The sequence below is a fragment of the Rissa tridactyla genome, chromosome 3 (assembly GCF_028500815.1).
Source record: "Rissa tridactyla isolate bRisTri1 chromosome 3, bRisTri1.patW.cur.20221130, whole genome shotgun sequence".
In the NCBI taxonomy this organism is placed as follows: Eukaryota; Metazoa; Chordata; class Aves; order Charadriiformes; family Laridae; genus Rissa; species Rissa tridactyla.
In genome coordinates this window covers 7,071,497-7,096,635 of record NC_071468.1, presented here as the reverse complement: position 1 = coordinate 7,096,635, position 25,139 = coordinate 7,071,497, and the positions used below count along the sequence as shown (strand labels likewise).

General features: G+C 42.5%; 1 protein-coding gene across 2 annotated transcripts in view; it reads right to left on the bottom strand.

The window, feature by feature from the left end:
• PCSK2 (proprotein convertase subtilisin/kexin type 2) overlaps positions 1-25,139 on the bottom strand; it is a 112,455-nt gene that overhangs the window by 4,994 nt on the left and 82,322 nt on the right. For both annotated transcript variants that reach the window (XM_054196258.1, XM_054196257.1), the window contains 5 exons: positions 20,482-20,570; positions 17,862-18,037; positions 6,150-6,365; positions 4,762-4,862; positions 1,978-2,205 (listed from right to left, as the gene is read on the bottom strand). In XM_054196258.1, coding sequence (XP_054052233.1) covers positions 1,978-2,205; positions 4,762-4,862; positions 6,150-6,365; positions 17,862-18,037; positions 20,482-20,570 — 810 coding nt within the window. The remainder of the gene's footprint in view (positions 1-1,977; positions 2,206-4,761; positions 4,863-6,149; positions 6,366-17,861; positions 18,038-20,481; positions 20,571-25,139) is intronic.

The window sequence follows — 25,139 nt, the reverse complement described above, 5'->3', positions numbered from 1 at the left end:
ACCAGCCAGAACCAGACTTGTCCATTTTTTTTTCTTTTTGCTGACCCAACAAAAATCCCTTTTCAGGGAAAGTTCCTATTGCCGAGAAGTGTTTCTATGCTTTAAATACTGATTGCTTTCACACACTGTATATTCTAGGCTATCAACTCTTTCCTGGCCTGTTTCTACTAATTGACAATGCTGCTCTGGTACACACCTCTGGATCAACTACTCACCTACCTAAATCTATATTGAACATGTATTTTATATATACAGATATCTATACTTACATAAACATATAGGTTATATATAGAAAATGTTGCTCCAGCAAGGCCAAATGTGAAAAATAACCCAGTTACCATGGCAGAAGTGCAGTGTAGTTTTAATTTTCAAGGCATCTCTGGAGATGCTGGGATTTAACTAGTTTTATTTACAGTGCAATTCAAAAAAAAGTAGATGTTGCAAGTCATGATTCTTATTATCTCCTGTCAGTGACATTTTCCTTGGTGGATGTAAATATTACAGCAGTCCTATTAACACATAGATGTGTCAGGTAATTATAGGGGGCACTCCTACAGTAGAGTTAGAAGGGTCAGGTGGTGACTGACTTGGTTGGACCTCACAAATCGGCATGCTGGAAGCACAAAGCTTGTTCTGGACGCTGCTCTCAAGAGACACCAATACAAGGCAGTGTATTTCTCAACTCTGGATAGGCAACAGCAGCTATAGGGAAGCTTTACTGCAGAGTTCCAGATCCCTGGGCTGGAGGAAATGCACCATCACCTCTGCTTTTCTATCTGTTCAAGAGCAGAAACGGGACAGAAAAACAAAGGCAGAAGGAGACAATACTACTGCATAGCCTGTGCCCGACTGGCGCAGTCTGCTGCCAGAATACCTCTGCCACATCGTCTAATGCAAGGAGCCAAGCCTACAGAAAGCAATTTTCTCTCTTCCTCTAGGGTGATCCCCATTTCAGTAAACAAGGCTGCACTAAGATAAATGAGATTATTTGTCTGCATTTAAATTATGAATAAACTAGAGATAGCTCAAAATTAGCTTCAGCACGCTCTCATTTCTTTCCCACCTGTGAACATGCACAGGCCAGATAAATTAAAACTCAGATCTCAGCTGTAGAACCCAGGATCCTGCAAATACAAACCCATCTGGAGATTGGGAACAAACTTATTCTTTGCCTGGCTGAGCTACGTGCCAGGGTGACATGCTGATTTGCTTTCTTTTTCCAGTAGAATAATGATGCCTTCAAAAATGGCACTGAAAACTCAAATTTCAAATGGTATAGACATAAATTGGCCGTTATTAGATTAGTATTTCAAATAATTAAATTGAACTATAGCTGTTGCAGTCAATTAGTATTAATTCATTCACTTGTTGACTCATTCACTTTAGCACATGAAGGTAAATCAGAAAATAATTTGACTACCTAGCCTGCAATTAGAGATTTGAAGAACATAACCCAAACACAATTAAATGCTGTAGTGTTCAAACTGAATCACTGCTACCTGCAGATGATAGCTTCAGTCTTCTGGAGATAAAACTGTCTGCTGGAATATGTCACAAGGACATATGACCTGGCTGACAGATATTTCATGTGGCAGCAGTTTACGTAATTTACAGTGCCAGCCTCCCAGCTTTTCACTTGTGCGCAGGCTCTTTATTCACAGAAAACTCTGGCACAAACATACCTCTAAGTACCCAGGAGAAATGGATGTTGCTATTAACACTACTGGCACTAGCAATGATGATACAGATGAGCTGTGGAATGCACTCCTCCAGCAAAACAGGAACTGAAAGAGCATGTAGTTTATTTTATCAGCTTATTGAAAGAGTTGGAATGCTACTTGTAACATGAGGCTTTCTCAGAAAAAAAATTTCATTATGTTTCTTTGACTTTCTATGTCTTTGTCACTGTATTTGCATGCTTGTGGTCTCCTAAATGCCTGGAAGAAGCCAAACACACATACTAGACTAGTCACTTACTCAGGTTCCTGTATTGACCCTCCAACACAATGGAATCTCTCAGGAACAGTCTTCCAGTCTTTCGCCATCTTAACCATTGCTCCTGCATCTAGGACACCATAACCAAACAAATGGTTGAATTCCAGCCCAACGCCATTTCTACGCCATTGATGAACCTCATCGTGAAGCTGGTTCCTCTTGGAGGTGAGCACTGTCAGATGCTGCATATCTCTCCATGTCAGATCCAAGCTGTGGAAGAGCAACACGGAAAACAAACAGCACAGTATTTCCAAGCAGATAATTAGGGACAGTGTGTTTGATTAAGCCTTTTGGTAAAATTTGCTTCTATGAATCACACAGAAATTCTGTCTATACATATATCAATAACAAAGCTTCTGTTGATTTCAGTGGGAACAAGAATAGGTTTTAATTGTATAGTACTTCCCCAAAATATATTCCCCAAAATTGCAAAATCACTTCTGATTGTTTCCTTGTTCTTGAAAACAACATTATAGATCCAGTGTGCAATTTTTAAGCTAATAAAATGAGTAGGATATTATACCAGATCCTGAAAAGTATACAAAAAGAAAAAGATGATGACAGAATTTCGCCTAGCCTTCCCCTCAAATCTTGCCCCCTTTTTCTTGCTGCTCCTCCTGCTTCTCCCATGGACCTTCCAAGGTTCACTCAGAGAAGCCCCAGTGTGATGAAGCTGATGAGCTATAAAAACCAAGGTGTTAGTAATTTCCATATTCTGTGAATATGGATATATGGGCTGTGGGTGGCTGTAGATTTGCATTATAAGGTATGGGAGAGGTCTGTCACCCGTGATACACTAGCATGGATGGATGCAGTCAAGTAACATTCGTCTAGATTCAATGATCATTTTTCATCATCAGCTCTTGTCTTCCTAGATTTGCAGTGATTATGATGACAGGAAGGGCACTTATAAGTTATTATTCTGGAAGCTTTAGAACTGACATTCTAATTCTACATAACTAAAGCTATTCCAGTTGTTTTATGATGAACTCTTTCAACATTACAATATGTCTGATTCAAACCATCAACCTAAAAGGATCCACTTTTCAGCTCTCTGTGCCCTAAGTAATAAGCATGTGTGCATGCTGAATGTACACCAGAATAGCCAATTACCGTCATTTTTCCAAGGTGACACAAGATAGCTGAAAACCAGATACCACTTGCATCATTCTTACTGAAATCTTTTAAGAGCTGCTCAAAGCTGTACTTTCCATTTCACAGATTTGTCTGTTTTTAGAGACCTGTCAGACACATATTGTATATGAGCTGACAGACACATCGCAGGCAAGAGCTGTCTGCATGGGAGATTGTTAGCCATTCCTGTGAAGGCTGGCGTAACTCATCCAGGGCAGTTCTGCACGATACAATTTAATAGAGCCAGTCTGGAAGGAGACAGGAAACACTGACAGTTCTTTCTCTCCCCTGCCTGCTTCTCAGCAAAGGCTAAAAACTCAATTGCAAACTAGGGGTATTAGCCTAATTTCTACTTGTGACAGTTTGGCAAGAGTAATTCCGGTCTTCATGGATAGCTCAAATGAAGAGGAATGATAATTATTACTGAGATATTAAGGTTGCAGTATGGGTTAAACATGCAGTGGTCAGAAAATTCATTCAACATTTATATTTTTATGGCTATATTAATTTATTAGATGGTGGCTGTCCCACTGAATGAATTTGATAGTAGAAGGAACGATCATCCAAAGTTAGACACTTGGCATGTGTGTTTTACATGTAAAAACCTGAAAAATGAGACTTGGCCCAAGTCATGCTCTGAGCACAATAATCATTGCTCTGCTAATGATGTAAACTTTGTCTCCTCTGCCAAATTTTCATCCTGCTGCCACTGTTGAAGAAAACTATGTACTTAGTGCTCACTTCATACCATGGTTACAGCAACTGAAGCTGTATAACTGAGCAAATGCTGCCTCACTTCATAAAATCATTTAACACAAAGCAAAAAGATAGTATAGGTTAAGTAAGGAAAACTTTTCCTAATCATTAGAGAATATGATAATGAAGCAAGTTATATGAGAGGGCTCCAATGTCATGAGTAGCATGAAGATGGTAAATAGACAATATTTATTCTTTCAGCTAACATCAACTGCGTAGCACAGAAGCAAATTAACAGCAATGGGCTAAAAAAACACCCAAAGGAAACATTCCCCACCACCATCGCCAAAAATATTAATACTGTGGAACTGGTGGCCACTCGATGACACAGGTGCCAAATACAGACAAGTCGAAAAAGAGTTAGACAAATTCAGGGAAGATAAATCTGCCCGTGGCTATTAAACAGGATAGGCTGACTGCTCTCTCTCCAAACCACTGATTGCTGAAGTGTTGTTGAAAGATCCCTCTCCCCTAAGCATCTGTCATTGCTGACCATACGTGGCACGAGATGAACTCCTGTCCCATACCATAGGTTCATCTTTATGTTTTTGTAGGCTGGGCATTCCACACTGAATATGTAGAGAAATGAAGTAATCTCTCCCTCCAAACAGCGCTGGAGAAAACAAACCCCTGTAAGCAGTGGATGGGAGGGAACATAGAGAGAGCAAGTCAGCCAAAATGCATCTGCCATACAGCTTTGGCAAGACTGCTGCTCCACCTGTAAGTTACCATGAACCTCACTGCTGTAGCAGGCAGCTTGTTAGCTGCTCGTTCCAGCCCTGTGCCACAGACAGCCAACTTAAATGATGAATAACATTAAACAGACTGCAGGCCCTCTCCTCTCTAGAGCTCACAAGGAATTTCTCAAGAGCGTACTTAGCCTCCAGGGCCAAGGCGAACACTCCAGCAGCTTCAGGGGCAGCTGCAGATGTTCCCGAGTGACGCAGCGTGCAGTTGCCATACAAATCCGTTGTAGCCTGCAATGATATTAGATGTAATTAATGAAACCAGCTAGTCCATTTTCCTTGCAGCTACAGACTCACGAAAATACAGAAAGTGGCGTTTGTGCCCTTGGTGTTTGTTTCCAGGGTCTGTTTTCTTCTTTAGAATAGTGTATCAATTTAACACCACAGTGAGACAGAGTTAGAGAAGCCATGAATGCAAGACTAAATCATGATGTAATAAACCAACATTCATTACCACCTGGAACTCATAAACTCATATACATGGCATTTATTTCCTATAAACAGAGTTTAACCAAAGGCCTTAAATTCCCTTGTGGGTATCAGAAGAATTTGAAACTAGAATTGTTAACAGTATTGAGCTTTCTAACATTTGTGCAACTCTAGAACTAACAGCAGTACCAGGCTGCTATCTTCTCTGCAGATTAGTCACTAGAAGAGACCAGAAGGAAACCTTAGAGATACATTTTATGGCGGCAATTACAAAGGTGCCACAGATCATCTTGGCTATATCAGCACAGAGCTGATATCAAGACAGAAACTGGTATTTTTCCATCTGCTACTGCACATGGGCATTTAGGATTATACAATGTGTCTTTGGAGTCTGAGACAGGGCCACGGAAAATGCATTAACAGCTTGTGACAAAAACAAACCTTGAGTTACTACACCTGAATTTTCTACTCTGTGAATTAGACTGTGCCCTGGCTAGTCTGAAGGTGCTGAAGAGCAGTGATCCGTATGGTGGAAAAGAACCCAAACTACATCTGAACCAAAACAGAACATTTTCGAGTTGTAGGTGTGGCCCTGTAGGGGACTGGGGTACAATGCTCCGCGCTACGCAACAGGAGACTGAGGGTGATCTGAACCCCCCAGTTCCCCTCTGGGTGACTGAATGTCTTTCTGCTCTGTGCAGCTTGTAGTACAGCAGAAGCCTGGTTTACAACTGCTCTGCCACTACAAGTAAGTATGATCTCAGATGCTGACAATTTTCATTTAGATTTTTACAGAGACCTTTTGTCACACTGTCCTCTGCAAAGAGTGCAATTGAATTTCTAAATGTGATTTCTGATAGAGAAAATAAAGGAAAGCACCGACTATATGAAGCTCTAAGAGATGGAAGATCACTGCAGTTCTCAATCTCGTATCTCCTTAGCTGACAGTTTTGGCACCATCATGTACTGCAGATGAGAAAATATCCATCTCAACAAAGAACCATCTGCTGCTCCAAAGCAGATAGAGTTGTAATAGGTCGTGGGAGTGCACAAAGACAGCAGCAACAGCACAATAATATCTGGACTCACCACACCAGCCTCCGGATTTCTCTTCCTACCATTACTAAAGGTGGAGGCTAAGGTTGAAGAGCAGCTTTCATCATACAGAGCTGTCCGTCCATCATTTATAGCGGAATTGATGGAGATTGTCCACATGCTCGATGCATAACCATCACAGTTACAGTCATCGTAGCTGCCCCCATCTCCAGAGGCCCAGACATAGATGCTTCCTTTGCCGCCTCGGCCCTGGGAAAGGGGAAAATAGACCCTTCTGTGTTAAATGGCAAATAGGAGACAGCAGCTACTTTAAACTGCACATCTAATTGTAAAGCTGGGCATCTATAAAGGAGAAAACTGGTCCAAACAAAATATACATCAACATTAACCTGAAATAACATGGACTTCTGCAGGTTATTAAAACCGGTTAACTGTCAGCCACAGCCAGTTCTGCAACCTTATGTACACAGAGCACTTCCATTTATCTCCTGTTTTGCTTGACACCCTGAAGGCTCCTGTGCCAGATGCTAAGACATTTTATGGATTCATTAGCGTTTATGTCAAGGTCTAAGTGCTATGAGGAAAATGTTCTTTTAAAAGGGATATAGGTCATCTCACACACTGGGTTTGTAAGATCCAATTAGGTTCAGGCAATGGCTGAAAAACTCTGTAAAACCGGCACCTTTTTCTGTCAATAGATTTTTCTCCAAAGATATCACTGACTCAGAGCTGTTTTTCTGACAAACCAGCTTCTACTCCTAAGCAGAAAATAAAGTTATGGGACCATATGAATCATCTATGGAAAGACAGTCTACCAATTACACTGAGAAGGCGAGAGATGGATGGGAGAGACTGAACCTGAAGGGCAGCTATAAAGGCTTCCCATTAAAGGAAAGAAATGCGTATCCTCTCCCCAGCTTCCAGATAGGCAAGGAGTGGGAAGGGATCAACTCTTCTCATCCCATACTAAGAAAGAGGTAGGGGCTGCCGGGAAGAGGGTTAGACCCAAGAACCTCAACACTCAGGGAAAGATCAGAGCTACTGAACCCAAAGCTCAGCTCTCCCACTGATTCCAGCACAGCCACCATTTCTCTCTGCGCTTAGTCTAATGTAATCCGACGTTTACCTCCAACAGCACCAGAAGAGCACAAGACCTCAATTTAACACAGTGTTTATATGCATTGGATAGAATGTGAGGAAAAAAATCTCTTCTGGCCTCTTCATTGCGCAGCATAAAATGGAAGTTAAAGAATATACAAACATAGCAACCTGCAATGGTATTTTAATAGGGAACCTTTTCTGCCAGGAATTTAAATCAAATCTAAGCTCCCAGCAGTAGCTTCTATTTTTCATCATACTCCACTGAACAGGGCAACCTCATTATTTCAAGCATGTTAGCGAGTTGCATTAAAATCCACTGAATTGCACAGCAGGTTTGCTGCCACTGGGGTACATAACATCTCAGGACATAGATTTTCATAATAAAGATGACTATGAAAAAGCTTATTGAAAGCAGTCTAAGAATTCCCACAAAGATCCGAGATCGATCATTTGAGTTTTAAGGGAGGAGGATACTGTTGAATAAATATATACTTGAAGAACAAAATAATTCCAGCAAATGATTTTTTAAAAATTAAAAAGATCAGCACAACAAGAACAGTTATGCCTTTTTTCCCTTTGACTTTTTCCCCTACAGGGCCCAACCCTGGGCTTTGGACTCACTTCAGAGGCAACATCCCAAGCTTGCCATCATGCCCACACACACCATCACACCACCTTGCCACCATCCGCCTCCTTTTGCCAGCCTTGGTGGAGCTTGAGCACATCTCTCTCTGTCCCAAAAAGGCAGGCTGCTGCCCAATGCAGAGAGCAGAATGTTTGGCGCATATGGACCTGTTCTTAAACCACCTTTTCCTTCCAGCTATTTTAAAGGGAGAGGAAACACTTTATTTTCATGTGATAAATTCACCAAAGGAGCTTGGCGCCTGGAAGTTAGCCTCTGCAGCGTTCAGCATGGGGAGGCAGACTTAGCCCTGCTCAGCAAATTGTTCCAGGCTGCCAAAACTGGGTATTGCTGTGAGGCATTTCAACCCACAGGTGGTATGTGGCTAGAATGGCAGAAAACAGGGGTAACAGATTGTTGGTGGGAGCAGGTGGAACCCACAGAGGAAATGAAATTTGGGCTTGAGTTAGTGGGTTAAGTTATCCTGCTGAGCGCTCCTGGGGATGCATGTCTGCATGTAATTAAGGTGAGAATGGCCTCAGGCTATCACTTGTATGCCAGTCACATCCACAAGTGTGGCTTAGCGTTAAAACCCCGTAATTCACCTCTTAACACTCTAATTTCAATTGTGTTTCCCTCTTAGCCAGGACTGGAAAGAGGAACAAACACTACCAGATTAAACTGATAAGCAGCCCAAGTGTGCATTATTGGCAACAATGCTGAGGACTTGCTGCTTCCATTTCCCACAGCCAGACCCGCAGGAGTTGGATACTTTGTGCAGACGAGCTGTTTGGTGGCTGTCCTCAGGCATCATTTCATTCACCAGGCAGAAATATACAGCTTCAGGGGAAGTCAGTTTTCAATTCTCTGGATGGTAGTAGTCTAAACCAGAAAAATCCCAACTGGGTCAACTGAATGTCATATTTAAAGCGAACTGAAAACTCCTATTTGCATCTCAACCTTGTATGAACCTAAAAGATTTTGGTGGCATCACTCAATTTAGGCTGCTGTAAATTTAGGCCAGAAACAAGACTGGAGAAGGCAGTAGTAATACACAATACACACCAGAGGGAGCCTGAAGGAAGATTCAGGAAGAAGAGAGAAGACCAGCAAGATAATAAAATACATTTTAAAGAGTATCTTTCCTCCAGAATCCTGTTAAAACCTGCTCATTTCCCCACAAAAGCAATGCACAGCATGGCACTCACACTTCTGAGCCATCTGAAACTGTATCTCAGAGCTGAAAATGGATGTTGGTGCATTTAGCACTAGCCCAAGAGAGGCACACCTCTCAATTCAGGCTAAACCAGAATTAAATCTTGGGCAACACTATATGCTTAGAAAGTCACAGACAGCTACTGAGCAGCTCTCTTTCCAGAAACAGCAGGTTTTCTATTTCCAGTGTCCTTCGTGGGATGTTGCTACTAGCAAAAAATATCCCTGAGAATTTTTCTTAAGCCTTTTCTCATCTTCTAAAGAGCATAATCCCAGAAAAACTTCTTGACTGAACCAACCTGCGAAAGTGAGCTGGCAGGGGACTGCAGCCTAATTCACTTTGTGTAACTTCAGGCACATCTTAAACTTTTTTTTTTCCCTTGTTATTGTGTTCATTCATCATGGTCACTGGGCTAGTGCCTAAGCCAGTGTTTCTCTAAGTTTTGATTGCTGGATCACACTTTCCAGATAATAATGGGTGGTATTCGACAAATAAATCTCCTCCAGCCTCCCTGACCTTTCCCATCAAGGCTGGCAAGTAACAGCTGAGCCTCTAACACGGCACGGCCTCTGCAATGGCTCCTCTAGTCCACCCACTCCTGCCTGGCCAACAGGGTTGCTAAAGATGGATAGAAGGAACGTAACAGTCTTTACAGCGTGTTTCTGATGCCCTTTGGCTTTGGCCTAATCCCTCAGTCAGAGATCAGGACCAGCAGCTTCCAACCAGTACAAGTTAAAACCGAAGACCAGAATCCTGCCCTGAAAAGCCAAGTAGCAGGGAAGGACAGCATCAGGACACCAGCAGGCAGATGGGCTCAGGGTAAGAAGAAAAAAAAGCAGCACCTGCCTATGAGGAGGTATTTTTTTTAGGCACAGTGAAAAGGTATCTCAGGATAAGGACAGCCAAATGGTTTGCTGATGTTTATGGACTGTCCCATTTCTAATGAAGAAAATGCAGATGGAGCACATCTGAAAAAAAAAACCAGCTAGAAATTGCTTTCTGCAAAAAATTCAAAGCACATGTTATTTTATAAGCATCTTTCTTTTTGCGTGACATATGATAGCTATTTTGTAATTCTTCCCCTTAAGAAAACAGGGTTTCAGCACCTTCTGTATAATTTAATAGCAATTTATGTGCCTGCTATGGTAAGAGAGAGGCTGGTTTTCCAGGAAAGCAAAAAATTCTACAGCTTTTTCAAATCTGTGCCGTGGGTCCTACTGACTTATGAACAGGACAAAGTTAGTTTCCATTCCCTATTAATTTCAACTGTATTTTCCTCTGAAAAGGGTGTTTCTTTCTCTTCAGGACTGAATTATTTGAAAATCCTTACGTGTTTTGTAATTAAAAACTGCATCCGTCAGTAATAATTGCTAATTACCTTAGAAAGTGTGGTTTGCAGCCCAGGCTGTGGCAGGCCAAGGCAAGGATGGAGCGTGGAAGAGCTGTGGGACCACTTGCCCACTGTCATGTCTTGGCGGGGAGCACCAGCTGGAGGCAGCGAGTCCTTGGCATCACTGAACTGCTGCTCGTCTTTTGCACTGCCAGGGTTTTCTGGAGCCTGCTTGCATGTTCCTGCACCCCTGACGGGGTGCCAGCTGGACAACCCGTTGAGCCCTCACTCTCCTGGCTCCTCCAGCTCCCTCTGCATCTGCCAGGCTGGTTTGCCCAGAGCAATCTGGTAGCCTGTGACTTTCTGTAACCCTTTGCTCCTTTCCTATGCTGATTTCTTGGGGACTGCTAAGATCTAAAGCAAAATCTAGGCAGAAACATGTGCCTGACAGCCAGCCAAGTAATCTCAATTTAACCACACAGACACCAAAGTTTTAAACAGGAAGCATGTTTGGATTTCCAAAGTTTCAGGGGGACAGCTATCTTTTTGAGCTGAATGCCTTAGCACTTCTCCCACGTCCAGCCCCTTCCGAAAGCCTGGAACTGCTGTACAATATCCCTGGAAAAGCCCAGGATGCCTGGCCTGCCCAGCACACCCCCAAGTCGTGGAGTTCAGCCCAGAATAAACAGCAGCTGGGTTATGCTACTCAAATTCACCACTGCTGAAGGTGGTAGGTGGTGTCCCTTCACTGTTGGCTTGTCTAACCCTCAGGCATTTAATAGGGAAGGTGGAAAGGCTGTTTTGGCAGGAGCAAGAATTCAGCTGAACACTTGGCTGGCTGTGCAGGGGATGACACTTGGAACCATGTTTCAATCGTGCTTCTCCTGTTTTCATCTGTTTCATATTTCATTGCCTTCCATAACCGCCTGTCTAGTTCCTCCTTGCACATTTCTGAAACTATTCGGGTCAATTAATAATCACCTAAGTACAAGAGAATGCTGCATACGAGATTCTCAAAGAACTAAGCCGTGTAATTGTTAAACCCTAACAAAAGGCTTTATGTAACTTATTCTAGACTTGGTCACAAGAGTACTGAACCCCCACCAGCCCCCAATTAATTGCATAATTATTAATACCTCCTTTGGCTAAAAATAATGCTTGAGCCATCTTCCACGTCTAAAATACTGTTGACTTCTGTTAGCCAAGAGAAACAAATGGAAAATTACACTTTTGGTGAAGAGAGACAGCATTACGTTTCAATTAGGGTTCAATCCAGCAGGGAAATGGGGAGGGAACTTTGAAAATGCTGAGACAAACCCTTTTAATTATCCATTCCTTTATGTTGGATCCTGGGCTGCGTACCACAAGTGATACTGCATTACTCTAGTCGACCAATTCTCAAGCCATAATTCTGGTATCGACAATATTTGCAAAAATCAATCCTGTATTTCTGAGCTAGATTATCACCGAGAAAAAGATTAACACCCCATATACTTTTCACTAGGGATGATGGTGGTTTCTCTGCCCAGAGCTCCCAGCCGGTGTGAGGCCTCACAGCTTCACCTGTGGCTCTTGCACCAGCCTTACTGGGAATCAAAAGCACACGACTGCTGAGTTGTGGCACAGACATTAGGCAAAAACACTCCTGGGATCAGAGTGAGACAGCAAAATCTACGTTTTGAGGCTACATTGTTGTCTTGTCTCCTTAGAAAACAGTAATTTACATGTCAATAGAGAAAATATTTACACGTGGAGCTTACAAATATTACCATGTTGGCCCAACCTACTGACGGAGCAGCTTGCTGCTCTTTAGGAGACAGTCTTCGCAAAGAGCTGTATTTAACCCTGTCACAGGCCCATGCAAAGCACAAACCTATGACAGCCAAGGTCCTGAGTTGACTAAGACATCCCTGAGGAGGCCAGTATCACAACAGAAATCAGTAGCGCTCGGGTTTTGCCCCCATCCTGTCCTCAGAGGCACAGATGGTCACAGACTGATCTCCAGCCCTGGGTCATGTACTCAGTGGAAGGTCTTGTATCCCATCACCAGGTCAGAAAAGCTGGTCATGCTGTTTTACAAAAGCCTGAAAATATCCCCTGTGAGGTGACGCCAGAAATCCAAGCAGATATAACATACTCATCTGGGATTTTAATAAGGTTTGATTTTAGCTTACATAAATAAGACAAGCCGTGGAATTATAATGCATGTTCCAGACACACTAGCAATATGATAGTAAAGGGCTCCCAAGTTATAAAGAAGCTTGTAAGGCTTCCTCAGAAATGGGATAATCAAAGAGTTGCCAGATCATAAACTAATTTCCCTATCTTCACTTGGCTGTTGAGCAAATAAAACAGTGCTAGAGGTATCTAATAGCATACACTTCATTAACGTGCCATCTTCAGCATATTTCAAAGAACAGTAGCACAATGTCCGTGGCCTTGGAGAGAGGCAAATGAGAAATATTCCCTTTCATTTTTAACACCGTCCTTTCTTCTTTCATTGGTGAGCCCAATTACAGAGCCATGATGAGACTATAAATTCTTAATACTGCTCCCCTGGCAATTTGTACTTGTGCAGCATTTTCCTAGGTACAACCATATTATGGAAGCAATAATGTTTTCACCAGCACAAGCACAAATGGATCATGTCTTATATATTCTGGCTGAATATTCAGGCCAGCGAAATCTCAAGAAATTAATTCAGACCATGAGCAACTCCTCACAACCTACTAATATAAAAGCCTACATCATAAAAATGCAATAGATAGAGACCAGTTTAGCTTGATTACTTCTTTTTACTGCCTTAAATTCCAATAGCTGAAGCTGGAAAGAACTGGACTCATAAAACGTCAAATAAGAAACATTTACTGGATGTTGCATTAAAGACAGGATGAACCATAAAACATGGGTGGAATTAGTTCTTGAGCTAGTTACCTCTTCCTCTTTAAGATGACTGCTGATACAATTCTGGATGCAAGGCATCAGAGAACAAAAGGTCTATATTTGAGAGTTGTGCTGTCACAGGAATCCAGTCTACCATCCCTACCTATCCCGCTCCAAACTGTCTAACCCCCAAGTGTGTAAGCACAGGTCAGACAAAGGATATGTAAATCATATGACATTGCTTTGTCCAGCCATACTATATAAAAAAAGCTACTACCGGCTCACTCCCCCCTTCTCACAGATTATCGCTCAGTCAGATGAGACAGCTCGCTCTGCTCAGCACTGCTGGACTGCTTGTTCCCAAGTCCATCATCCTGATTTCTTGTTCTGCTCTGAATTTTAGTTTGTATTGCTGCACCTGCACTAAAATCCCTCCATAGCTCATGAAAGAAACAGATCTGCAACTCTGTGCCACAGTGATTCGGAGCGATGAAACCGAGTGTATGAGCAGCCTGGTCTTGATGTAGGGCTGAGATATCTAAGGACAGTCCAGAACAGTGTTAGGTGGGTGATTTGCTGAGACTGTAAAGAAACATATACCTTTTCTTCCTAGACCCCATAGCCCACTGCTGATCATAGACGTGGCTCAGATAGAATCTAGATGCCAGATAATAAAAGCTCATTAATTATATCCATTTTTTGCTCCTAGCAAGTTTGTTTAAAAGAGAGAGCGAGTGTGACAGAGCGTGTTCTCTGGATCTCTCTTTCCCCAGACAGAACAGGATTTATCCCTTAGCCTGTTGCGGACTACCCTAATGGATCTCTGACTGGGGTGCAGTCTAGCACCGATTCCTGTTCCAGCTGGCAGCCAGCATCAGGTGCCTCACAGCCAAGGGTGAGTGCAAGACCTCTCTGTTAGGCAGGTACTGGATGTGGCGGTACTCAGAAGTTTCAACCTAGTCTTTAATAACTAGAAGTTGTATTAATTCCTTTCCAATTATGTCCCAAAGGTGTTTTCTAGAAGCTGGAATTTGCATTGGGGTAAGATGTCAAACCAGTGTCGATGTCAAACCAGTGTCTGTGTCAAACCAGTGCTGGTAATTGTCAAACTGCTTGTGGATGTTTGTGTGTATGAAACTCTTCCAACCCCCATTCTCAATTACCTGCTACTTCAGCTGTGAGCTCATTTATCTTTGCAGTGCAACTACCTCGATTCGGTGACGCAGTCACGCTGCTGACTGCTGCCCCTGAACAAAAGTCATGAGATAACACAGTGAAGAGCAGATTGCACTAAAAAAAGAGTGAGATCGTGGCTTAATAACAAAAAGCAGCTTGAGTCCCCTTCCCAATACCTTCTGATGACATGTATTACACTGATACCAAGTTCACGCACAAGCCATCCCCTTAGTAAAAGAGCCCATAAAGGAGTTGCCAATGTGATGGACAGATTCTGCTGTCCTTAATTACGCTATTTTAGTGCTGCATTTACTTATGCTATTTACAAGAGCACACCGAAGTGAAGGTATGAATAAGACAGAAGGTAAGAATTAGCTTCACAAATGCCAGGAATGGGAAATGGAAGAGGAAAGGTACGAAGATGGGCTTAGCCCACCTGGTTATGGGGATACAGCTTCAAGTCATAAAAACAGACATACAAACAAGAAGTCTCACAGTTTGTCGTTATCAGGTGCTAGTCACCCAGCATCCCAGTAGCTCTGTAAGGAAGACTTCAAAAGGACAGTGGAATGGAATTTGGGGGAAGGATGAAACTCTTGGCAGTGAGTTTCATCCTTGAGCTGGGTTCCCAGGCGTGGTGGCAACAAGGTAAATGTTTGTTTGTCAACGCAGTTAACTGCATTTCGTATCACTCCCACTTATTTATTTTTAGTTTATTGCATTAGAAGCAAGGATATTAATCTTGCTCTGTGCAAGAGATCTTACATTTCCTTCTACGACATTTGAAAGTATTGCTTTTAGTTTAATAACACATTTTTATTCTCAGCATGTTGCTTCCTCCCTGCCAATATTTCAGCTTCATCACTAATTCATGAACCATCGCTCTGGTGGGAATCAGCTCTAGACTGAGAAAAAGAATTCCTACATTTATTTGTCTCTTGGCTTATAAAAGATACTTTTCTCTTTAATAAGAGAGGCGTTTATCCTGAAAAATGATCATAAATTAGATTTACATTTGTACAGTCAATAGAGAATTTGATGCATATATTATAGACCTAAACTTGGTAAAAGGGTATTATATCAAAGGCTGCTTAGTCTTCATTTACATGCAGGAAAGTCTGTAGTGGGTTTTTCAAAGCACTGTGGAGAGTACGTAGCATCCACCGACACCCTGAAATACCTTTAGAAAATATGGGTCTCCATGAAAAGAAATCAGAACAAACTACCCCCAAAAAGACCCTTCTATGACAGGAAATGTAATGAACAAGATAAGGGTAGATAAAGCTGTGATGGCAATGCAAAGGGAATTTTTTGGGGTGGAGCTGCCTCGTCTTTGCTGCAAGTATTGCCAGGAGATAGCTGGGATACTGCCACTATAAAATTAAGAGTAATTGTCCCTGGACAATATCTTTCTTAATTAGAATCCAGTATTACTCCTTCTGCTCTCTAATTCTGCAATGGCTGTTTGGCAGAATTGGTTTCCTAATGGAGGCTCATCTGTTCATTTTATACTTTCTGATAAGACATGAGAGCAATCCTTCACAGAGAGCAGCTCACCGTCACCATTTTCTCTCCTTCACAAGCATCCAACCCCGGAGATCCCAGGGCCCCTTCTGACCTTAATATTGCAAATTATTTCTTACAGAAAATAACAGACACTTTTGAGGAGAAAAGAATTAAAAAAGTAAAGTAATCTGCCCAATGCTCCCAAGTATAAGACTACGACCAGACAACAAAACAGAAGAAAAAAATCCCTTCTCCCATACTTAGTGTTCAAAGAGAAGATTAATTCCAGCATAAATCCACAAACTAAAGCATAAGGCGATATGATAGCAAGTAATACCAAACTGCAAAAAAACATGACTACAAATTATAATCTGCTTCTCTTGAGAGGGTAAAATACCTCTGTTTACTTTAGTTTGCATTCCCCTGCCAGGGTTATTAGTGCCTTTTCTGTTACTTTTAGACAAGTTCTGCATGGGAGGAGAATAACAAAAAAATTATATGGCAATTCTATATTTAGAGTTTATCTCTGCTCCAAGCAACATTAGTGGAAGGAAGATCAATTATCCACTAACTATAAGACATGAAGGTTTTGCTAAAAATATATCAATTGTGTCACATACCTAAGAAAGATCGTCCCCATGACAGGAGTATTTAAGAGGATCTTTGTGGAAACTCCAGATAAATGAATGAAACCCAGCTTGTGTAAGATGGCTTCACAGTGACTTTGAGCTTGTCAGAGGTTTGTAAAGTTTATACTACAAAACTAAGCAGACTCAGGAGAAATTTGTGACAAGTCTTTCTGCGTTATTGCAGTACACCACTAATTTTATGGGCGAAAGCATGAAGATGACTATAATTCATCTGTTACAGGCAAAACATTTGAGGCTTAGGATTTGAGAAAGCTTTAGAAGCTTCACTACCTATCACAGCGGTAGATTTAATTAACATGTCACAAAACATGGTAAACTGAATGCACTGCTCACAGCGAGGTGGTGATGAAGAGTGGGAGAAACTGGCACAAGTAAGAGGAAGAAATAATTGGATGGAAAAATGAGTAATTGCGGAGCTCCCACACAAAAGCAGCCCAGATGTGCTGGGGAATGTCAGATCTTTTCATTATGGAAACCCATCTACGATCAGCCAAGGGGAGGAGGCTGATTCCCTACAACACCAGGAGCAACTGTGGTTGTCCTGGCTGCACGACATCGAAGAGATGGAGACAGAGCCATGCAAGGTCTGTTTGCTTGTTTTGGACTGTCTTTTTTTTTTGATTTTGAGTTGTGGCACACATTTTACCCAACCTTCTAATGGATTACAAGTTTAACAGATTCCAGGATGATACTGAGTGTCTTTAACAAAGACCACAGACTGTTCCTAGAAGGAGGTGGAAAGGTGGGAATAAACAAGGAGACTCCTGCTACTGGGGAATATTATTATTCCATGGACACCTGAATAGTTGTGATTCAACCACAGCTATAATAATGACAGTATATGAGTGACCTGAAACACACTACAAATCCAAAACGATAATTAAACTGGTAGCACACCAAAACAGAGGATGTGATGTCAGTAGTACAGCTGCATGCTTCAATCTGGGGAATATTTACAGGATCAGGCTGTTCCATTTTCACCATGATGGCATATGAAAAGCCTATGTAAACTGACTTAAGAGATAAACACAGACCATGCAAGAGAGCACAGTATCCTGAGACTATACAATAAAAGCAATGCCACAATATTGCAGAGAGAACATCAATGGACCTTGAAATAGGCTGAAAGTTGGGGTAGTTTACACAACTGCGTTGTGTTCTGTGGCATCTATGGAAGGACCATGTATTCCCAAGTCATTGGTTTCAGCGAGTGTGTACTTGTCCTTCTGCCCCGGTACCCAGATTATATAATGAGACTTACCTTGTTCACACCATCTGCCATCGCTTGCAGCGTTAGCTCTCTAGGTCCATCCACAGTCTTTCCATTATCAGTTGGTCCCCAGCTGGCACTATATATATCTATGACTTGAGGCATATGACTGATAGAGGAAGCTTCAATGATGTCTGTCATAAATGGCTGGTCGAGCATTCGAATACCTGTAGATTTAATCAACATAACCATGAATTATGCATTACCTGGCACAAGATGAATCTCAGCACCCTGAGAAGTCCCCCAGTTACAGGTATTTTAATTCACTGGCAGTTTCACCCACTCAGTAATTCCGCACCCGCCATTCACATTTCACCAGGGTGCGCTGACCCAGCAGGATGGCAGCACTTAAACACTCAGCCACAGCAATACAGCGTGGTCCAGAAAGAGAAAACACTTTATGGTTAGCTGTCTAATTGCGTAGAATTTTCCATCTGCTATTTGAAAATACTTTAAAAACACTAGTATTCGCCAATCTCATCATTTAAGAGCATTTAAAACAGTTTTTTGTAACAACTAGGGAAAAGGATTGAGGCCCCCCCATCTCTAATTTATATTCAGTGATGCGTTGACACTTCATTAGTTTTTCAAGTAAGTTTTCTGTTTATTTTGGTTCTTCTCCAGAATTTAATCAGAGAGGGGAAACACACTACAGAACAATTTCCTGGAAAAATATCATTGTGTCAACATGCAGACGCAATAGGAAAATATGGCCAGTATTTGGAGAAAAAACCAAACTAAAACCTGCTTCCTTTAACCCATACTGCAGTAGAAATTGAGTTAGAGTTTAAAGGGTACAATCTTAGGACATGCCAACTTCATAAAACCTCAAAGTCTTGGCCCTAAGCAAGCCATAGAGTGTGACAAAGACAGCAGCGCAAGCCCTCACACCCATAATGCCCCTCACATAGGATGGTTTCACCAACAGCCAACCTCTCCGTGGCCTTTGGCTGAGACCTGAGTAACCAGGGACATATTCCAACTCTCATTTGTAGCCTTGAGCTGACGTTCAGTTTTTTCCCAACAGTTATAGGACACAAATGGGACAGAAATCAATACCACAGAGCCAAACAGTGTCAATGGCAGCAAGTACCCTGATTGAGGAGCCAGGGCTTTTGCAATTCAATTCAATACAATACAAAATCCATGTGCCAAATGTGAGATTGATAAAAGTCATATAAATTTCAAATAGAAACCAGACCAAAGCTGGATACCCCTGGATCTGCTCATTCAAGCTAGAAATCATGAAGTCACACTCAATAAGTGAGAAATCCCTTCACATGCTTGTAAAATGCAGCTCTGCACTGAAATCACAGAATTAGCTATTGACTCCGGGGAGGCAGGGGAACAACAGGAGGAGCCAAGCCATCTGGCTTGACTTCGGCGCAAAAAATGAGGTACAAGAAGCAAAACACACGGTGCCCCAGATCCTTGGCTACCAACTTCCAATTACATCTGCACACATGGACCCCGAATCACGTCAGCAGCAGTTTCAGCTCTAATGAGCTTCCACGTTCCCACTGACCACAGGGTGGTGCTACAGGTGCACGCTGTCCTCAGGCAGGAAAGGCTGGCACATCCAAAAATCTGCGGGGGTTTTGCTACTAAGTGGACAAGTGTGGAATATTATTTGTAGGCTATTAGTCATCAGAATAGGCCTTCACCTCATGATTTTTAAGCAATCAGCTTGAAGCTGTAGAGTCACACTAATAATACAGATGAGGTCCACCCAAAATCCCGCGCCTCAATTCAAGCACCTCTAAAAGTAGTTATTGCCAGAACGTAAATATGAAACGTCCCATCTCTGGAGGGGACATCACTATTACTGAAGAAGGGGATGTGCACTAGAGCTGCCTGGCCAGTTACTAACTCAGTGATATCTCTTGGAGTAATGGCTTAGCAAACATTGCTCAGTGGAGACTCAGCTTTTGATTTGAGCAGGTGATAGGTGAAACGTAGCTGCCTCTAGACTCTTCTGACAACGCAGTGCAACAGGGACTGGCCAAGCAGATCAGAGCTGCCCAGGCACACACACTGTGAACCATTCTCAGGAAGCAACAGGCGCACCCACACTGGAGTTTTAGTGTGGGCTGGGGAATGAAATGAAGTTAATCAACATCTACCTCTGCTTGCTGTGCCTTTGCTTACATCACGGAATAGTCTTAGAGTGGAAAAACTGGATTTCTTTAGATTAAACTAAACCAACACAGCCTGTCCAAGCACCTGCCTCACTCCAATCCCTGTATTCAGTCTATCCGCACAGACAAGAGCTAGTTAGAAGTAAAAACACCCAATAAACCTAAGGTGTGAATGCTGGGTGCTAAGCACCACCCATTTCATTCTGTCCATCTGCTCCTACTACTCTGCATCGCTTGTTAAAACAGAGGAAACCAATTTGCAATGTTATTAAAGAGGCTATATAAGGCCCTCAATTGAAAAGGCAAAGCCGTGGAGAAATTCCTCTCCCCAGCTACTGTGAAAAGTAATAAACACATGGCCCAGCGCCAACCTGCAGTCTTGTCCTGGGCAATGCTCCCTCTCTCTGCAGGAGTAGTTCTGCCTGAGGCACAGTGGCATAAGGACCATTTACACCTCGAACTGATAACCGTACCTGCCACCTTGGAGTTATACGCAACTCCCACGCCGCAGATGTTGTTGTTGGCAGCAGCAGACACCTCTCCTGCACACCTTGTCCCATGGCTGCAAAAGGGAAGACAGAGACACCACATGAACCCCAACTAATGCATGCGCTGAATCGAGCTGGATCACCGCGATCTTGTTTTTGCCTCATAGTCAGCTCCCAACGCTTCAGAGGAAAACTGTTCCATGGCAAGCTGTTGAGCGCTGTACTTGGATGAGCTCATTCCTTCCTGAAGCAGGAGATAATCAACTTCCCCTCTGCAGTATGAGCGATGCTTGCTCTTAGGTTAACATGCATACTTACGCTTCATTTAGTTGTGAAGTTATTCGGACCTTTTCTTTTTAACTTTATCACACAGGTTCTGCCTTTTTACCAACTATTAGTCAGTAGAAATGTGCCTTTGACAGACCAGTATAAAAATAAAATCAATATTAACTCTTTTATTTTTGTCACTTGACAGTGTGACACCCATTATTTTGAACCCCACAGAACAAAGTCTAGGTGCCTTTTTGCTGTTCAGACATGTACCAGGAGCGTATCCCTGCCCACAAAAGAAACACTATGGAAAGAGTGTGAGTGCAATATCAAGCTGGAGTGCCAGAAGGGAGCCACAAAGGTCACTGCACCCCTCGGCAGCAGAGCTGTGGCCTGGCTGGCCAGGCCCAAAGCTGGCCAGACCCAAGGCACGTGCATCGCTCCCCTCCAGTGCCTAATTCCCAGGAGAGCTGGCAAGGTGCTCCAGCTGTCAGCTTACGGAGCTACGGCTTTCTGCTCAAGTGGGAAATGTCTCCGCTCTGACACGGAGGTCCAGGTTCGGGCTGACACGTGGCATTTCAAGAACACTTGGCATCTCTGAAGTGCTTTACAGCTCTTAACAGAGAGCCTTTAACTGGCAGTGGCTCTCAGGCAGTCCTGCAGGAAGGCAGATTACATTTTCCTTTTTCCTAATTCATCATGGAAATTGAACCACATAGAAGATAAATAAGGACAATATAGTCTAGTTTTTAAAAAATAGGACATCAGCAGAGAAACTTGTGAAACGTCCGCTGCTGTCAGGTTTCTTTACGTTTAAGATGTTGAATCAATATGAATCCATCCTACTGCTCACATCAATCCACTCTGTGCATTAAAACAGGCATTGCTCCTATAGCACGCTAAGGATTCATGCAATTAGCAGTGCTGTATTATAAAGGCTATACAGACTACCAGATGAACCATCCCGGGAGGCAGCAGAATTGTTTTGTTTTAATCATCTTTTTTCTCTCTCCCTTTAAGCACTTCTGGCCAAGGTGAGTGCAACATTAATAAAAGGATGAGAAGCAACACATTCTTCTTCCTGCTGTACTTGGAAGAATATATTTTTAAAGGCAGCTCCACAAAAGAAACTGAGTGGCCTTGAATGTACACAGTGTCTTGATCATGAAAGGGTGAAGAACTCATGCAAGTTCCTTTTACAAAGGGGGCAGAGAGGACAGCGATACGGATTTCTTATTCAGCTGCTGGAGAAATTTCTTTCAACAATCAAGCAGGTTTTCCCTCATGCCCTTGTTCAAGGAACTGTGAAAAAAATATACTGTTGCTAGGCATTCATTATCTAGTCATCTGTGGGCTAGCTACAAGCCACAGAGCAGAATAAATGGCTTTGTTAAAAAATCGACTTGACTGATCCTGGGGTACAAAAAATCAGTGACACTGCCAGGTGAATTCTTTCTCTCAGAGGGAAAAACAGTATTAGGACCTTCCTAGTGAAAAGATTGAATCATAAGACCCTCTCCCCCAACCTCACCTCCCCAGCGCACCAGCCCACACGATGGAAACTGCAAGCAGACCTGTTCCAGCAGCTCAGGGTTTAGATACTGTGCTGCTGACTGGAGAAAAAAAATATGTGAGTTAGTGCAAATGCATTTGGTTGAATTATTAATGGCAGAAAGCAGACTTTTCCAATTTAGCCCTATTTGCTGTTCATGTATCATTGATAAATCCACTGTGGTTTCTATGCAGTGACCCGTGTCACGGGCACAAATCTCAGCTTTTCTCTTCAACATTCTCCTCTTCACTATTATTTCAATGTTAAAAACAAGGGGACAGAAAACAACTAAGAATATTTTCACCTATGAAAAAGTTACTTCAAAGGTAAACCATGTATTAGCATGCAGAGCAAGTCTTCCATAAACATTATATAAATGCAAACATTTTACATGAACATTCATGAAAACCTAAGGTGGGAGAGGGTGATTCAGCCGAAAGTCAGTTTTGCCTTCAGCTGGTTTAAATAACACATCTGTACTAGTTATGAAAATGTCACTCTGCTTTGTCTTTGAAAACTACTTCCATTTCTAAAACCCACTGCCAATGCTATTGTGCATGTCCTTCTATTGACTTATTTTAAAAGAGTCAGAGGTGGCACAGATTTTCATCGAGGTTCCTTTTCACCTGTTTTGTAATGCTTCTGCAGACAGTGAAGGACAGGATCCATCCTTCCTAACTCCAGCTGTCCTCAGGGGAGGGCTATGCAGAGCTGCAGTCTCAATAGCTGGGACAATCTGCGTATTTGACAACTTAGTTGCGTGCACTGGGCAGCAGTTAAATACGCAAAGCTCAGAGGGACAATTTTGTGGGACAAATGCTATCCCCTTTTGACTCAAATGACATTGCCAGCTTCTAAGCATTTGAGTGTTTGCACAAGGGAAAGTGTTCCCCTCCTCTGGGGAGCATGCCATGGGGACCTCTGCCTGCATCCAAACATGCCAAGAACCAGCAGTAGTGCTGCGGCTCTTCCTTGACTCTTGTGTCATAACACTGCAGGTAGAAAGAGCTGCTAAATCTGTTTAAATGAATTCTCAATTATTATGTTGTTTCCATTGTATTGATTGAAAAATGAGGAGGAGGGGAGCAGGTGTTTTTACTGTTAATAAGTGCTGTCTGGAAGCCAAGGGGAGTTCTCTCCTTGACTCAGTGCTGTTTTGTTTGGATCCATAATAAGTAAAGGACATTTTTACATCTGGAGAATATGGGTTTCCAAGATAGTGAATAATTTTTGCCCAGCTACCTCTTATCTGGGTAAGAGAATACAAAGGCTACAGGAGTGGAAATAGTTATTAGTTATTTATATCATGGCAGAAATTCGTAATCTCAGTGCTCTGAGATGGGGAGCCCCAAGTTGAGCCTTCCGCATGCTCACAAGAAATCAGAGGGCTGTACAGAAAGGCCAAGCTATCTCTGACTCCTATGGGTACCTCCACACCACACAACATGGTACGTGCCAAGGTCCCTAATGTGGTTCAGGAGGAGTGGGTGTTAAAAAAATAAAATAAAAAAATAATAAAAAAAATCAGTGAGCACTCTGGAGTTGCATCTGTTTTTGGGAACAGGGCTTGGTTCAGGTTCCTTCACTGCTCTTCAAGTTCAAATGCAGCCCTGCCCCATGTTGCACCCAGTGTCCCCTGTCCTGGCTTGGTTCCCAAGCTGTGGGTCTGAACACAGTCGAGCCGTCACTATGGTAAGCACAGGAATAAATCTCTTGACTGCCCAGCCGTGTGTGCGCCTCTCCCTGTAACAGCAGCCAAACTGCCCAACTGCAATTCCCTGCCCGAGGCACCATGTTGTCCCCTTCCAAAACCCGCCCTGCTTGGGTTCATGGGCCAGTGGCTGTAAGATGGTAAGGCCAAAGTGCTTCCAGCAGCCTTAACAGCAGAAAGTGGAGGAGAATCTGTGCTTACAAGCAGAGCAGCTGCGATTAATGAAATACTCCATGCAAAAACCTCTCCCTTTTTTTCTTAAAGTCTAATGACACTTTGCACATGCAGCTGGCAGCTCATAAAAGCCCCTTGGTTCATCTCTTTAAAAAACAATCCTCTGCTTCTTGTTCCACAAATCACTTGAATTGCTCACATAGAAACATATTCTTTATGGAAAAAGGGATATTACGCTATCCTATTTTGAGTGTGATCCTCCGGCATACATAAAATTCAATGGGAGATACATCACTGACTGCAAACTGAGCAAAACGGAGTCTTTATTGCAGGTTTCTCTGAATTGCTTTTCTGTGTAACTACTCTCTATCCAGATGCACCTGTGCAGCTACACATACGGATAGACAGACTGTCATAGGCAGATGGTTGTAACCTACCAGTAATAATAATTCAGGAGTCAGAAGTTATGACGATAGGTTATATATGAGCACATCAGCCTGATTAACAGTATAGCAAAGAAATACGCAGAGAAAAAGGGTCACAACTACTCCTGAACAGCTGGATATGGTCTGTTGGTTTGCATCTTAGCTTGGAGAGAACATGAAATCTTGCATCTTAAAGCCTTCTCAAATTGTGCAGGCAGGAAAGGGATGCTTTACTGAATGTGTTGCTCCCATATTTCACCTTGCAAGGCAGAAAATTCCCAGTACCACCAACCTCAAGGTTTATAACCAAGAACGCTCTACTTTCTAGGTATCATTTTTTTCTGGAAAGAATAATGAAGGAAATCAGCAAAGCCATTTCTCAAGAAAAGAAATAGAAGAAAGTGTTGCAGTTCTCTAAAAACCAGCATCATGCTGTTCTCAATAATTACAGATTGGGTCACAGGTGACCATGCTGCCCACCCTCGATTCCTCACTTGGGTGCCTGAAGTTA